The 16303-nt window shown below is 38.6% G+C and overlaps 1 protein-coding gene across 10 annotated transcripts in view; it reads right to left on the reverse strand.

Annotated features, from left to right (window-relative positions):
* Positions 1-2078: 2078 nt before the first annotated feature.
* LOC119073425 (talin-2) overlaps positions 2079-16303 on the reverse strand; it is a 33507-nt gene continuing 19282 nt past the window's right edge. For 7 of the 10 annotated variants that reach the window (XM_037178874.1, XM_037178870.1, XM_037178871.1 and 4 more), the window contains 12 exons: positions 15993-16263; positions 15427-15930; positions 15283-15371; positions 14858-14946; positions 13161-13274; positions 8678-13097; positions 8456-8617; positions 8200-8390; positions 5239-5355; positions 4639-5154; positions 3044-4215; positions 2079-2984 (listed from right to left, as the gene is read on the reverse strand). In XM_037178874.1, coding sequence (XP_037034769.1) covers positions 2753-2984; positions 3044-4215; positions 4639-5154; positions 5239-5355; positions 8200-8390; positions 8456-8617; positions 8678-13097; positions 13161-13274; positions 14858-14946; positions 15283-15371; positions 15427-15930; positions 15993-16263 — 7877 coding nt within the window. In that variant the 3' untranslated portion in view covers positions 2079-2752. Of the gene's footprint in view, positions 2985-3043; positions 4216-4638; positions 5155-5238; positions 5356-5900; positions 6157-6308; positions 6442-8199; positions 8391-8455; positions 8618-8677; positions 13098-13160; positions 13275-13350; positions 13353-14857; positions 14947-15282; positions 15372-15426; positions 15931-15992; positions 16264-16303 lie in introns of those variants that run through there. The other 3 variants (XM_037178878.1, XM_037178879.1, XM_037178880.1) reach the window with 3 other exon arrangements.

Here is a 16303-nt window from a genome sequence, read left to right on the forward strand (position 1 = left end):
CAAGCAAACAAATTCTAATAAACTAACGAAACGAGGTAACAATTTTGAGATTACGAAATTGTCGTACGTCAGAGTTCCCACGACTTAGGAAGGCTCCTAAAATTAGGAATTTTAGGAAATTTTAACGGTAATATTAGGAGAATTTTAGGAAGATTTTTTTTTAAATTTGATAAAGGTTTTATAAGAAATTTCCGGAGGAATTTTTGCAGCCCTAAGATCTCTCTATGTCTCACACACTTCGTAAAATACTAAAAATGTTTCTAAAAATTAATATGTTAGATTAGGGGTGTGCGATGAACAAAGGATCGGGACTGGCATAGTCCACAAAAAATTGTTATTATCCGTAGATGAGAAAAATTGATTTTGAAAATATCCATCGCACACCCTAATGTCCAATTAATAGAAAATTGACAAAAAGTTTTTTTTTTATCAAAACATCTTTTTCCTTTTTCAATAATTTAAACTTTTATAGTTTACACTTCTTCGACTCCAGTATCGACCAGAAACTTGACCTTTATCAGCTGTTTCTTGTCGACTGAAGCTTTCGAGTTAACAGATTCACCATAATTTTGCTCGAAGTGCGATCCTCGAGAATGTATTTGTTTTCGCTAAATCCACGTTCAGGATCACTGTTTGCATGACTCAAAGAAAGTACTGTTTTCAAATTCATTGCAGCAAAATTTTAATTTTTTTAACGGTTTTTCAGTTTTATTAAAAATTTTCTTCGAGACTGTGGGCTCATTTTAGGAATTTTAGGAATATTAGAAGATTTTAGGAGGTTTTAGGAGGATCTGGTCCATTTTATGAATTTTATGAATTTTAGGAAGAGTGGGAACTCTGTCGTACGTACAACACTGTGGAAAAAACTGGTCCTTTTTTCGTCAAACTTCCTTACTCCTACCTCAGCTGAAGAGTGTTGTGGATGTTCCTCCACACATAACTTACATAATTGGCACTATGAATAAATTCTGAAATCTCTTGATGGAGCGGAACAACTCGGAATCGAAATGTAGTTCTTGATGGCACGATAACACATCTGAAACAATTTTGGAAAGTTTGGCTTGAATTAACGAGGAATAACATTTCTGAGGCCAAGTTCATAGACAGGCAATGAAATATTTCGATTGATTCCAAGCTTCACGAGACTAATGTAAGTAAACTAGCCTTTGACTGAATAGTTATTTTGAATGAGTCATAAAGGGCTCATAAGGGGTTAAGCCATCAAATTTACGCCAGTGAACACAATATATAAGTTTTCTGTTTTATAGGATCCTCTCGAGAGTGGAGAATGCCAATTATGTTTGGATGTTCTGTTCGTCCTTACTTCTTTTGGTAATTCTTCTTATTTCCTCAATCATGTCTTCGATTGTATTGTTTCTCTTTGCATTTGTTTTGATCATTAATCATTGCAGCAATGCAGAGAGTTTGGGCTTACGCATTTAGGCAATCAATTTTACATTATTGTCTCAGGCAAAAGAAATTCAAATTATAGAGGGCTACAAATGTCTCTTATTTTGGAATGGTCATCCTGTGATAATATCTCCTAATCTACACTCGGAATTTTGAAAACCGACACATTTTCTGTCTGTGTGTTTTACTTGACTTTCTGATTTCTCCATGTCAAAATAATGGAAAATTCACAAAAAAAACCAGTAAACAACGAAACAGAAAATGTGTCGATTTTCAAAATTCCGCGAGTGTATGCCTTAAATTCTACTATTTCTTTTTACAGCCGTTTTGAACTCATTACTGAATACTGAATACACCATTCTCTACTTAGAGTGGGGTTAAAATAAAAGAATGTTTCAAAGTCTTTTGATTACTTTAGCAGCCAAGGGACCTGACCCACCCATAATGTCGGACCTAGTTGTGCAAATGAAAAATTTTATCGACGATTGGATGTGATTTGTTTTTCAGAAATTTTTTTTCGCCGACAAAACGCCACAGCAGACGACAGAACCAATTTAAATTTTAGTTTTTCACGGATTTTTTATTTAAATATTATTTTGTTTACAATAATTTCTGTTTTATTGTTTTAAATAAGATAAGTAAAATATGAAAAAAAAGAAAGAATTTAGTTTCTAATTTCTATTACGATTCTGTGTTATTTCTGGACTCGAAACACAACAATGTAAATCGTTAATATATTTTATATAAGACACGGTTCAACAATTCTTTTGATTTTTCCATTTTTTTTAATTAATTAAAATTGTAAATATTTCTAAATTTCTTTTTTTCTAATAAAATTTTCTTCCAAATTTTTGGTTTTAATTTTTTAATTAAATTAAAAAAATTATTAACAAAATCCTTAAACAGCTACTGTTAAACAAATCGAAAAAAATCGTCAGTTTTAAGTAGAGTCAGAGCCTCTAATGACACTTCCATTCGGACGTGTTTTGTCATTAGAAATACTCTATTATGTGTTGGTTACAGGCACTTATTACCACGGCTTCTATATTGACTTCCCATGGTAGATTGAAATTATAAAAAAAAGACTTTTTAGACCATCAACAAACGATTAGATCAAAATAAAAACAATTTTTTTTTTAGCACTTTTGGTATTAGACTTAGTAGTCACTAATGGCAAACGATGAAGGCCACATTGGGATTATAAAATCGAAAATATATATAAAAAATTGTTTAGTCTGGCACTTTGTGAATATTGTAAATTAAACAAAAACAAAAAACTTAATATTTAATTACACAACAACGATACAAAGTCACACTAACAGTGGGGCTGGCTCCAGAACCCTTACTCCAATCGATACGAATGTTGCTTGTTTTGCTTTTCCATTCTCGATTCGGATGATGTTGTGACTGTTTTTCGTTCCATTACTCGTTGCGTCATCGACGCTAATCGATTCGAACCGGTGTCGGTTATTCGTACATTATTGCCATCAGAGGATAAGGTCATGTTGGAGAAGCCATCGTTTATGGAACTTATGGGTTGTCCATCGCTGGAACTGAACGTTTTTGATTCGTATCTGAAGAAAGAGAGAAATTAATTGACCGAACTGGAGTAACATTTTCCCACTGAACTTACCTCGTTGTATATCCGTCAAAAGATTTATCGTTTGGATGTTGCTGAAAAGCTGGACCGCTGCTAGACGATGTCGATGTTGTTTTGAATGTGCTCATTGGTAATACTCCGCTTCGGCCGAATGTTTTCTCGTGTAAATCTTGGACACAGGCTTCCAGTTGTGGATTCTTTTGCACTTGGCCGTATAGTTGTTGGACCGGTTGATAGGATTGACTGGACGAACTGTGATCATTCGCTTGACTTTGCGTTGATGAATTGCCGTTGAATGAGCGATTGAATATGGGACTCTGTTGTACCGGTTGAAATGACGATTCAGACGATGGTTGATATGGTTTCGGGATTGAATTGGCTGTTAGCACGTGCGATCGATTTGATCGCGGACTCGTTTGCTGATTGTTTTGCTGGTAGGTGGTTGACGTGGACATATTGTGAAAACTTGGCGATGGTGGCGTTACGTTTTGTGATCGATTTGCTACGTGGAAGTGTTGCGGAGACGACGATGTTTGGTATGATTGAGGATTTTGATAATACGGCTGTTGATACCCTTCGCCGTCACTCTCATCGGTTAGGCCAGCCGACACTTTATGGCGATACTTAGCTTGTCTGATGGCAACTAATTTGTTCCGAGCATCTTCCAGTTTCTTTTCCATTTTCAACACTTCCGAGCGAGCATTAATTTCTTGTGCCATACCGTCAACCATGCTGGTATTGATTTTCAGAATATGTTCCTCCTCCATGTCAATTGCTTGCTGAGCGGCCCGAACCAAATTGTCCGTAGATTTAATGACAGCATTACCAGCCGATTGTAACCGTCGTCCAGTTTCTGAGTTTGGATCTGATTTGACTTTGCACGCAATTAGAAGCTGGGCTGTAGAGGCAGCGACTTGTTTGGCTGACGAAATAAGCATTTCTTCGGTGCCGATTCCTTGCACCAAATTTTGGGCAGCCTCCACCAAACTGTGTGTAGCAGCTGCGACTAGTCGAGCAGCTGATATTAGTCCTTCAGACCATTGTCCATCATCGGATGAGGTTAACGGAGTACGAGACACTTTTCCTTGATCGATCAGTTCGCGTTGTGCAGCATTTGCAGCTCTCACCAATGCCGACGAGGCAGCCATGATGCCACGAGCAGCTTCCAATATCATTTCGTCGAATTGTAAGTTTGCGTCCGCTTCCTAAAAGTTAATGGTTTTGGTTTAGAAAGAGTAGTAAAAGTAGCGCAATGTCCAAGCGAAACCACTTCTGGACTTAAAATTGGTATTGAGAGGTTTGGGTAGGTGGGTTACTTGGATAATCAGCACTTTTGGCTTTGGATAGTGGTTCCGCTGGGTTGGAAAATAAGCTACAGTTTTATGTTACAAATATATTCACAGAATAGATGACCGCGATGACCACAGTAATAATATGTTTGATTCCTGGGTGCGTAATAAAAATAACAACCAAGAATATCAAACATATCTCACTGTAGCCACCTCCACCAGTAAGTATAGAATGCTTTACACCCGAAAAATGTATTAAATTTAAATAACTGTTACCATGCGTGCAATCAACTAAAGTTACAATTTCAAATAAGTTTCGAATAGGAAACTACAATTTACCTTAATATCGTTTTGTTGTCTCGGTCTCAAGTTTGCCAATTTCTTGGCGGCAGCGTCAATTGATGCAGCAGCACCCAACAATTCATTTTCAGCAATAACCGTAGGATCTTCCGGATCAATCCAATCCGATCCTTTAAGCAACTGCGCCATTGCTACCAAATCCGTAACACATTTGGCCACACGTCGTGACAAATGCATTCGATCGTCGGCACTGCATCCCTTCAGTACTCCTTGCAATAAATCTCGATACGATATTGCAACTGATGCACCGGCATCTAGTGTACGCTGACGTAAATCATACGTTTCGGCACAGCTCCATGCAACCGAACGGCATACTGATAGCATTTCCGATATGGCACGACGTCCAATGTTGGCGGCTGCAACAATGTCAGTTTGTAGATTTGATGTTCCGGCAGCAACCGCCTTTGCAGTTGCTATGGTCACATTTTTGGTGACACGAATTAGATCTTCAGGTGTTGAGGGAACTGTACCCGGTGCAAGCGGTGATTGTATTGTCTGTGGAAGTTATTTTTATTTAGCCTTTTGTATCATTCAAATGTGAAACCAAAAGGCAATCTAAAATTGGATACATCAACCAACCTTTATTTCCTGTGAAATCGCTTCAACTGTCGCTTCCATTGCTCGCGTTCCACGAGTATGTTCATCTTCGACAGCTTTGACCGTTTTCAGTAACGATGATACATTCAATACCATCACCTAAATTGCATAAATGAAAATTTAATTAGTTTATGGGTCTGGCGGTTGAATTGGGCAAAACAAAATAGTCGAATAGACAAAATTTGAAAAGTAATTACCTATTACGAAACAAACACAACGACTCAATGAACGTGGATTTACATTGAAGAACGGAAACGAACGAATGTGATTCGTTAAAATATTTCAAAATGATTCAGACTTACAAGGAAAGAAAACGAACATCTTCGGAACGGCCCCGTGAACAGTTAGTAGTTAGGGCCCAATCAATATAGAATCAAGGATATGAGACGGTATTCAGTTTTGCTTTTTACAAGATGAGTGACATAGAATATTTTTGTCAAATTTTTCCATCATTCTAAAATGGTTCATTGGATAGAAGATTCTAGAGATTCTCGGAATGATTGGCTCCCAATCTTTTGACAAACGTCAGATAAGGAACAGTGAGTACATTATCAGATTAAGCGTCGCGTAAAACATTGAACGACTTCACAATCATAATTTTAGATGCAAATTTCATAAAAACAAATTCTTCTAAAAACAAAATATTTTTCAATTATATCAGAAACCGTAAATGGCACAAATTTTAATCCACTACAAAATGAACGACCACTAAATCTCTAAGGGCAAAAATATATTTTAAGAATCAATTCCCTCAGCTATGACCATCAGACTTCGAATATCAGATTGTCGTCGATTATCAAATGTCGGCGTAACCGGTAATCGTTGCAATTCGTCTTCCTGATCCGAAATCCACCAGTCCGTATCCGATGAGTAGTTGACGGTTGAACGATTTGGATAATTCTTCGTATTCGAAAGGAAATATACAAAAAAAAATTAAGATTTCGAAATTGTGTCATTGCATACAATTCCATAAAATATTTGGTAAAGCCACATAGATGGGTTACAAAAAAAATACAAAACGCGCGATCTTTAGTATAATTTACTGCTTTGAATACTGTAGGAAGCTGTATATTTATGATCAATGGAAAAGTTGAATATAATTGAGAAGAAGTAATAATTTAATGCAGTGTGTGTATTGATCCAAATCTATTGCGTAGCATTATTTAAGTGTAGCTCTCTTAGCATCTGTTTAGAAGAGAAAAAAAGAAGAAAAACTACGTAAATTTGTGACTGTTTATCACCGACAAATTTATTGCTTTTCATTCGGCAAGGCCAGGACATTCCATTAAGCCATTTATCTATCGTGCAGAAGCAGATAGTGAGCACGATTGATTTTACTCTATCGTCAAAAAGGATTTTTCTTAGCACAATTTCCTTTCACGATACGCGAACACCTTAAGGTAGAAAAATGCGATCGGAGATTCGATTAATTTTAACCTCTCACAGACTTTTCTTATCGATCGCAAGAAGTAAAGTCCACAACGAGCCGTGACCTATGTGATCTTATACAGCAAAATGTATGGTAAAAGTAATGAAGTAGTAGATTTTCTATAAATCTGAAGAAAAACTTTACATCAAATGAAGTAATAGACGTGATAATCAAATTGGTGATATGCTAGCTGAGAAGACGTTTTTAATGAGTCAACATGGAATTATGGATTTGGATAATATAATATGGAAAGAAAATTCGTTTTGGATCCAATGACTAAAATCGTTTGATTTTGGTAGTGCGCAGTGAAGTCATCGAGTTAAAACACGACATATTTGTTGACGTAACTTCAAAATTACTAATCATTCTCATAAGTTTTTGAATTGCTAGATTAATGTCCATCTCTTTCCCTGATATTTTCTTTGTTGTATATTCACACAGAGCCCGTTCAATAATTTAATTTTTTTAATTTCCGATTGGAACTGTCCGTATAGAATAACTTATCACAAATTGACTAATTTGGCTGCAGATCTGTCTGCAGGTCACGATTTATATTATATTCTTCAAGTGGCCGACGATAAAGTAAAGATACAATCGCATTTGAAAGAGGGTAAAAAATCGGATCAGTAAACTTACACGTGCAGATGCAAAGTCAACAGAATTACCATGTCAAGAGTTCAAGATGCATTATTGTAAATATAATATAGAATTTTCGTACTTCTTTTTATTACCAACAACAGCAATGCGACAGTTTACCAGAAATTTTTGTTCCAGAAATAAAAAGTGGGAAAAATTTTTATATCTCAAAAAAATACAAAAAATAATAATGTCAAGACCAATAGAGCGATGCGGTTAAGTGCCATTTTACGTATAACAAAAAAATATTTCGCTTTTTATAGTAATTTATCGTTCAATGTTTTTAGTCTTTAAAAGTGTTTGGGTTAACTACACATTTACGTATCGTATAATCACAAACTGTTGTACATCTTACAGTTTTCTTTAAACAATTTATTTTACCAACGGGAGCTTCATTCCTAATTAGTAGTTCGAGTCGATATAACGATTATTCTTGTCCAGGTGAAGGACGTGTACAATTTTATGACTGAAATGTTGATGATGCTAGTTTGTTACAAGATTTTACATAGTGTAGTTACGTCATAAAGTTGGTTCTTACTATGCACACCACAGACTGTGTGTAGAAAATAAAAAGTTTTCGGAATCTTTCGAAAAATTGTCATGTCATTTCACCTGGACATCATAATACAGAAACTAAACATGAATGTAAACCATAAAGCCATTACGATAGGGAATTGTTAGAATATCATCGAGAAGAAATATAGACCAGTGTGTGTTCGTATTGCCAGTAAGTCTTATCAGTTAGTGCACAAATTTGTGGAGCTCAAATAAAGGCTAAAATTTACGAAAGCAAACAATCTCTTTTTTGCCCTTGTCTCCAAAAATCTGTCATTAACTCCGACAATTATACTGATATAAACGAGAGAAAAACAACTCACCCGTGCAGTTTCTTTCAAATCTTGCATGGCCGGATCATGAATTGGTTTGCCCGATGCCAATTTTGTAGCATTAATTAATTCACCCAGAGCGGCGGCCACATCTTTAACGGCATTGATCACCATAACTTGAGAGTCAGGTTGACCTGATCCCAAGCTACATGCACCACGTTTAACAGCATCAGCTAATTGCACTGGAGATAAAAGAAATATTCAATGGAAATCCGTCGTTTTGTTCAGATAGAAACCCAGGACTTACAAATGGTTGTAACAGCGTTTTGTGCAGCTGCTGCCAATTGATCTTGAGATCCTGCCGCACCTGCTACCAAGACCTTAGTGTCTTCGACAAGAGCCTTAGCAGTTTTCAATATATGCTCGCGATGATCAGCGAAGTTTCCATCATCGTCCGAATTTAAAGTACCTAAAAGACAACATCGTCGTCAAAAAACGTTAATCCTTTCAACTGATAATAAACACTTACCAGCTGTAGCAAACATGATCGTAGTGTCCAAGTCTCCAATGATTCCAGACACAGTACTGGCAGCATTGATACATGCTTGAGTACCACGTGAGCCGGCCTGCAATGCAGCTAAAACTTGTGATACTTTCTCGGTGACATCACGAGCACCGCGTCCAACTTCTGCCTGACCAGATGGATCGTCTGGTTGAACACCAGCGCCGGCTTGAATCAATGTACCAACAGATCGTCCCAAGTCTAATACTGATGTTTTGATGCGAATCGATGAGTCGGGTGACGATGTTGTGTATGAAGCTCCAATCGAATCCTGTGCCAATTGGTTGTAATGGTGTGTCATATCAACGGATAGCTGTGCCAATTTCGATGGATCTAACGCCACTTTGGCATTCATTTCATTCGCCAGTCGAGCAATGTCTTTAGCATTTTGAACCATTCTCGTCTGGTAGTCAACGAATCCTTCGGATATAGATACGCCATGGAGTGACTGTCGTTTATCTGTAATGCGTGCAATCGAACGAGATATTTGTTCCATTAATCCGCTAACGACACCACTTTCGGCCGATAATTTTTCAACTGTTGCATTCAATTCTAGAATTGCTTCTCTCATATTATCGACACCGTCGTCTAGACGGGGATGAAGATGAGTAGCTTTTGGATTACCACCGGCTTCTTTAGCAACTTGTACAAGTTCTCTTGCGCTTTCGACGACCGATTTCGTTTGATCGATGAACACCATTTGTTGACTTGAATGCACCACATGGGTACTGGCACCAATAGCTGATGTTGTCATTGGCACAATGTACCGAGAAATTTCTTCGACAGCATGACCCAAATTTTCGGCATTGCGCTTTCCTGCCATACGAATTGGTTCCAACTTTTCAAGCAATTCAGAGGACGAGCTAAGTACTACTTTGGTGAATCCCTTCAAGTTATTGTCATTTCTCTTCTGCAAACCTTGATTACCGAGCGACATTGTGGCACTGTCAAGTTCTCGCGAACATTTCGTCAAGGTCTCCAACACTTGATCGCATTGATACTGACCCGGTGCTTTATCACGGATGTTGTCGACGAGTTTCTTCACACTTTCGGACACGGGTTTACTGTGCATTGCCAACTGTTGCCATACTGGTGGATCTTCTGGAGCTACAGCTAATGACTTTGCAGCTTTGACCATTTCAATAACACCGTCCAAAACTCCGCGACCAGCTTGTAGAATTGGTTCTTGTGCTTTGCGTCCTTCAGCTGATATGCGAGCCGGAATCGATATGAATTCGGGACTTGAAGCGTATTGACACAATGAATTTACAGCATCTAGGAGTGGTTCAACGAATTTCTCTTTCGATGGAGCACTGTAGTCATCCTCCAATCCTTTGACTTCTTGTACCAAATCAGCCGTTGTGTTGGCTACAAGCTTCGCCCCTTCAATGAATTCATTTTTCGCTACTGGATTCGCAGTACTGAGACTTGCTTTCCGACAAACGGTACATAGAAATGAGGTGTGTTTGGCTATTACAGTCAAAGCCGTAATCTTCTGTTGTTTAGTTGTGTTCATGCTGCTGACAATGTCGCAATTTTGTCGAATTCCTTGATATGCACGCGCGAGTTGTGCTTGATCAATGATACCAGGACGACCGGTAGCGCTAGTGGGATGTGATACTCCGATTAGATATCCTGCTTGTGCACCCGATTCTATTAAACCGCGAATCGAGTCAGAAACTTGATTGACTGAATGACCGAACTCAACATGTTTTGACTGTTTAGCATTGTCGATCATTCCAGATATGGCATAACCGAGCGAACGAGACTTTTCGGTAGCGGTTTCAACACAATCATAGTAGCCTTGGTCGGTGAGCGATTCGTGTGGATGATCAAGCATTGGTCGGAGAGCTTCAATTGATCGAATTGCATTGTCACATTCTTTCTGACCTGGAGCTGCCTGTGTACTGACATCCACCAAATAATTGATACTTTCGGTAACTGTCCGAGAGGCTGTTGACAATTGATTTTTTGCATTTGGTTGTCCAGGATCTGCAGCAATAGACTTAGCAGTTGACAGTAACGAAACAGACGTAGCAGATACTCCTCTCAGTCCGCTTATCATATTATTTTGGGCCGTTTGATCTTGAGTTTGACCAGCCATCTCTAAGGCAGCATACAAAAGGTCCTTGTAAACGATACTATAGTTCTGGGAAACCGTTGCTAGCCATGCTGGACTGGAGTAGGCTTTCGCGACATCCCCACCGGCTTGATTCAAATTATCAGCAGCGATTTTAAGTTCATTTTGGAGTTGCATGTACGATTTATCGGATTTTGGAAATTCGCCCATATTCACGATCTCACTGACTTCGTTGACATTTCTTAAAGCATCGTCAACTTCTCGTTGTCCCGGCAAACATTCGACACATTTTGTAATTGCGTGGGTTACTTCTCTTGCCGCATATGTAAGCGATTGTGAATCACCAACGTTTTGAAGCGTTCTCTGAGCTTCTTCCACCAATTTTGCTGAACACATGATTACCTTATCGGCATGATCAATTATATCAGAATTACCACCTGTTGCAGTGACGCCTCGAACACTTTTCGTAAATTCTCCCAACGCTAGGGCAGTGTCACGACCAGCAGCGCCAGCATACAAGCGCTCACCTTGTGAGACAGCTGATAACAGTTGTGACATTGAAATACCAACACCCTTAGCATTGTTGGTCAACTGTTGCGAAGTTAATTCGGCAGTCTCTCCTGGAAGTGGTCTTAAAGTGTCTTGATTCGCAGCAACTCTGGTGTCATTCAATACATTTCGCAAATTGTATATCGCTTCAATGGCTGATTCCAATTCTTGTCCACCACATGCTTCTCTAGCTCTTGCAGCAGCCGATCCTAGTTCGTGAACGGACAGACTTAATTCGTTGGCACATCGAGATAATTGTTCGGAAGCATTGTGGTCTTGTACAGTGGGATAAAATGCTCTAGCTGAAGACGAGACATATGTTCCCGGCTCAACAAATTGTTCGGAAGCTTCAATGAGTCCGAGCTGAGCTGACGACTCGTCTGGGTTTTGCAATGAGCTTTTAACGCCATTCACAAGGCGAGGAATCATGTCAGCTGCTCTACGACAATCTTGTAGCAGTTGTTCTTTTGTCTGTCGATCAACACTGTATTGAACAGCATTTTGCGACGCGGATATACATTGAGTGGCACAGGAAGCTGCACGCTTAGCACAATGTTCTAGGCGACCAATCAATTTCCGCTTCATTTGTGGTGTATTCGCATTGATGGTTGTTATGTCACGCAATTCTTCGGCAGCAACACGCAGAGCTTCTTGATGAGTTGTGTCACTCGGGCTACTTTTGCATAATCGTGCAGCTTCAACCATTTTAGCAGTAGCATCGGCTAGCTGCTTAGCTGCAGCCAATAATCGACGTTGCATTTCTGAATCCTGTTGTTGTTCAGCTTCACCTTTAATACTTTGAATAAGGTATGATGTGGCATGACTTAGAGCATGTGCTTGTTTAACCATTTCTTGTGGATCGGATGAAGAAACAAGCAAATCTGTGGCGACTAGAACACTTTCAACGGGACTTGGTTCTTCAGACAATCGCGTTGCTCTTTCTCTGGACGCCAACGATATGTGCTCCAGCAAATCAGTCAAAGTTTTGGAAACTTCCTTGGCAGCCAAAAGTAGATGACCCTTGAGCTCTTTATTGTTTGTTGCTTGATTGCATATTTCGACCAATTTTGTAACCGTATTTGCTACTTCACGGGCAGCGGCTTCTAACTGTCCTCGACATGCAGCGTTTTGGAGGGTTGGTGCTACAACTTTGGCACATGCAACCAATTGAGACGCAGCTAAAGCACATTGACCAGCCGCACCAATGACTTGATTTCGTAAATCATCATCTTCGCAATCAGCTGCGATCGCTTTTCCTCTCAAAACCAAAGCAGCTGTAGTATTTGCAACAGCTTTAGCCAACGCCAACAACATGTCGTGAAGTTCCCGATTCTCTGCAGTCTCTTCGCCAATCGTGTGCAGAACCTGACCACTAGCTTCACCCACTCGACTCGCAGCATTCAACAGACTTTGCCTTGGTTCCTTGCTTTCCGGTTCGGCAGCTTTCAGTAAGTCGCTCAAGGCATTGCACAATTTCCTCGCTGTTTCGAGTAATTTATCGCCATTGTTATCGTCTTCCATCAATGCTGCGATCAATCGAACTTCTCTGGTGACCTCTGGTATACTCTGAGCAATTTGGGATACAGCGGCACCAACTGCTTCATGATCAACGTCATCCGGTTGCGATGCAGTAACCACTTGAGCTGTTGCAGCGTTCATTGTTGCTATGTGGGTGGTAACGGCTTGCTTAGACGTATCCAGTTTCGTTTCACGCCATTCGATCGATTGGGCATCGTAGCCAAGATCTGGTATCGGAACCTAATTAGGCAAAAAAATCGCGTTCAAGTTGTTTGACTTTTGCCGGTATAATGACAATCTTACCTTCGTCATCAGTTCCGTTTCGGCCCGCGAAATGGCTTCTTGACCAGACGAAATGTAACCCAAAAGAGCTCGTTGCGGTTCACTCAAGACAGAACTGATTCGGGCTTCTTTCAACTGTTGAGACAAAATTCACTTATTCAAATGATTCAATTTAACGAACGAAAAATTAGTTTTAAGAAAAATCACCTACGCCTGTTTGTTAGATAGATGGTAAGCCGCATGAAAGGATGGAATACAATATTATGAGTAAGTTCAATGTAGATTTTGCAAAAAATTCATAAAAGATTTTTTATCGATAAAGTCATTTCAAGAATCTCTCTAAGGTGCACGTAAAATTTAACTAGCTATTTAATATATCTCAGTCGCCATTGTTGGTGGAGAAAGCGTTATTGGTGAATTTGATAATTCATATTTTCGTGGTCAGAAGAAGTCACATTTATTTTGGAGCGTTAGAGGAGGCTAAGTTATTCCTGATTGTCTTCTTATAACGATAAAAAAAGAATTTACAAACTCTCACCTACGCTTTCGACTTCTGGACCAACAAAGCGTGAATTTCAACATAAGTCTTTCCGTTCTTTCAATCATCACAAAAAATGACAATTGAACAAACTTAAAGTAGAATCTCTTTCAACGTGCACCTACTATTTGCTCTCTCCTCTAAACTTTTACAAATGCTCGCATTTCGTTTCGAGATTAAGACGAAAAACGCGTCAGTTCTTCGCCTCGAGAAGTTTTTTTCGGGTTCAGATGTTCTAGCCAATTGGTTTGAATTGACCATTGTGATAGAAAGGATAGAAACACAATGAAGAGAAGTTACATCAAACTTATAAGGAAAGAAACTCAACTTTGAAAGCATTAAAATAGAGTAAGATGTGTTGTCGGTTGCCTTCGCAAAAAAATTGAATTTCGAAGTGTTCAAGAATGGCTGAGAAAAGTATTCTCCGCAGTTCCGGCCTTTCTTTTTAAGTATTTAAGTATTTGTGAATCAAATAAGGAGAGTCCCTTTCAGTAAATCGAAACTTTCGACTCAGTATTTTAAAAATTAAGTATGGGCCCAGTCTGTTCAATTTTAAACTTTTATTTTTAGCAGCTCCTAGCTTCTCTACTACTAAAATGACAATCACAATTTTGAGCATGGTAATCATTTTGCAATTCGGCATCTAAAAACATATTAGTGTAAGCATAAAAAGCGAAGCCAAATAATGCAGTGCACGCGTAAAAAACTTAAAATTTATAAGAATTTCATAAATTCCTAAAAAAATACAAGTTTTTTGGTGTGGTCGACACATTTCTTATCTTTCATTAGTGTCGAATGCGGCAAAGGTGCGTGATGAAAAAAGTGAGTAAATTCTGCTTGCTTCATTATACAAGCCACTTGTATAATGTATACTAGACATTGGAATTCCGAGAACAATTTTCTTGGTTTTATAAGTGTCCCATTTGAAGAAATCATAAAGTGTTCATTGTTAGTAGACTTTATAAACCGATTTTTGGAGAGATTTGTGTAAAGCGTTGTCGTGCTATTTTCCAAATAATTATGGTATTGCTAAAAAAGACCTTACTATTGGCTTTTTCGTTCTTTTTTTAGTAAAGTTTTAGAATTAAGCTTAAAATCCTAATTTTAGTGTTCTCAAAGAGTGCGGTGAATGGAACACACAAAAACTCACAGCATTTCGAACAAAAAATAATAATCTTACCGTTGGAGGTTGATGAGCCAAATTCACTTGACCAACGATAGCGCCGTATTGAACTGTTTGCATGTCGCCGTGTGTATACGATCTTTCGCCTTAAATAATTTGGTTTTATTTTACAAAATTATAAAAATTCAAAATAAACGAAAAAAAAAAATTGGATCGAGGTAATGGTGTGCGCAATAAAATATGAAATTTTGTTACTGAGAAAAAAGATGGCATGCAACGTTTGTCTGCAGCAAGACCTATAATTTTACGATGTTTTTTTTGTTTCTCTATATTCTATATGAATCTAGGAACTAGTAACAGTGACATTTAGCTTATTATCAAGGCTTCTAGTCGAATAAAAATTTAGAAAAAAAAGCTGCCAAATTTGTATGTACAATGAAACGGTTCAGACAAATAAGATGAAAATTTGTGAAATATCTTACCGTCGGATCCTCTCATAATGACCGGCATAGCCAACGATTCAGTATTTATTCTACCGATTTTGTTCGTCTCATGTTGCAAATATGTTGCTCTGGAAGAGTAAACGTTAACCAAAACACCACCTCGAATATCAAATTAAAACTTACTTCGACGGAGCCACACTTTCTTCCACCATAGTGGATCCCTCGTCACCTTCGATGCCGAAATGATCTTTGCTTTGCTTCTTTTTCAAAATGATGTCAATGTAACCGGCGATCAGTTGAACGATTTGCTCGGCCTCGGTAGTCTGGACTGAGTAATATTGATCGGCATAATCACCGAAGTCCAACGTGAATGTGTTTGGTGATGGACCCCAGCGTCGTACAGTTGTCAACGGCCAAACTTTCAATATTTCCTTTGTGCGTTCGTCCAATCTTAATACCGAATCTTTGGTAACGCCCAACAGTCGCGGTACCAATTTATTTTTGCCAGTCATTTTCTCCTTCACCAAGAAAAAGGTGACGCCGTACGTCGGTAGTTCTCGGGCAGTTTTCGTATACAATACTTTAGCGTCAATTTCCGACATTGTGATATGCCGACGATGTTCAGCAAAAACTTTCTTTTCGATGTTCTTGACCCGTGAATATGATGGAGGAAGAAATTCTTTCAGGCTGCAAGGAAGACAGTTTTCAATTGCTGAAACTGTTCAAAAGCAAATGGTTTGTAAACTCACTCTAAGAATCCCGGTTTGTGTTTATTTTCGTTGTAGTCTCCGAATTGTATGTGTACTTGAATACCAGCAAATTCACAGGCTTTTTCTTGTGTTACTGGATGCGTTCCGTCAAGAATGGCATCACGTGCTTGCACGTACAATAGATTTAATTGGACTGGATCCCGTGAATCAATATTTTGATCAGAGAAAAAGAATTTTCGTCGCAGCAAAACGGTTTCGGATTCGTCTATGCCTTGTTCACGCAATGTTTTTCCGATGTCCACCCAATTGACTAAAAAAATACCCGGAACATGAGACAAACATTTTCACAC

The sequence above is a fragment of the Bradysia coprophila genome, unplaced genomic scaffold (genome assembly GCF_014529535.1).
Source record: "Bradysia coprophila strain Holo2 unplaced genomic scaffold, BU_Bcop_v1 contig_138, whole genome shotgun sequence".
Classification (NCBI taxonomy): domain Eukaryota; kingdom Metazoa; phylum Arthropoda; class Insecta; order Diptera; family Sciaridae; genus Bradysia; species Bradysia coprophila.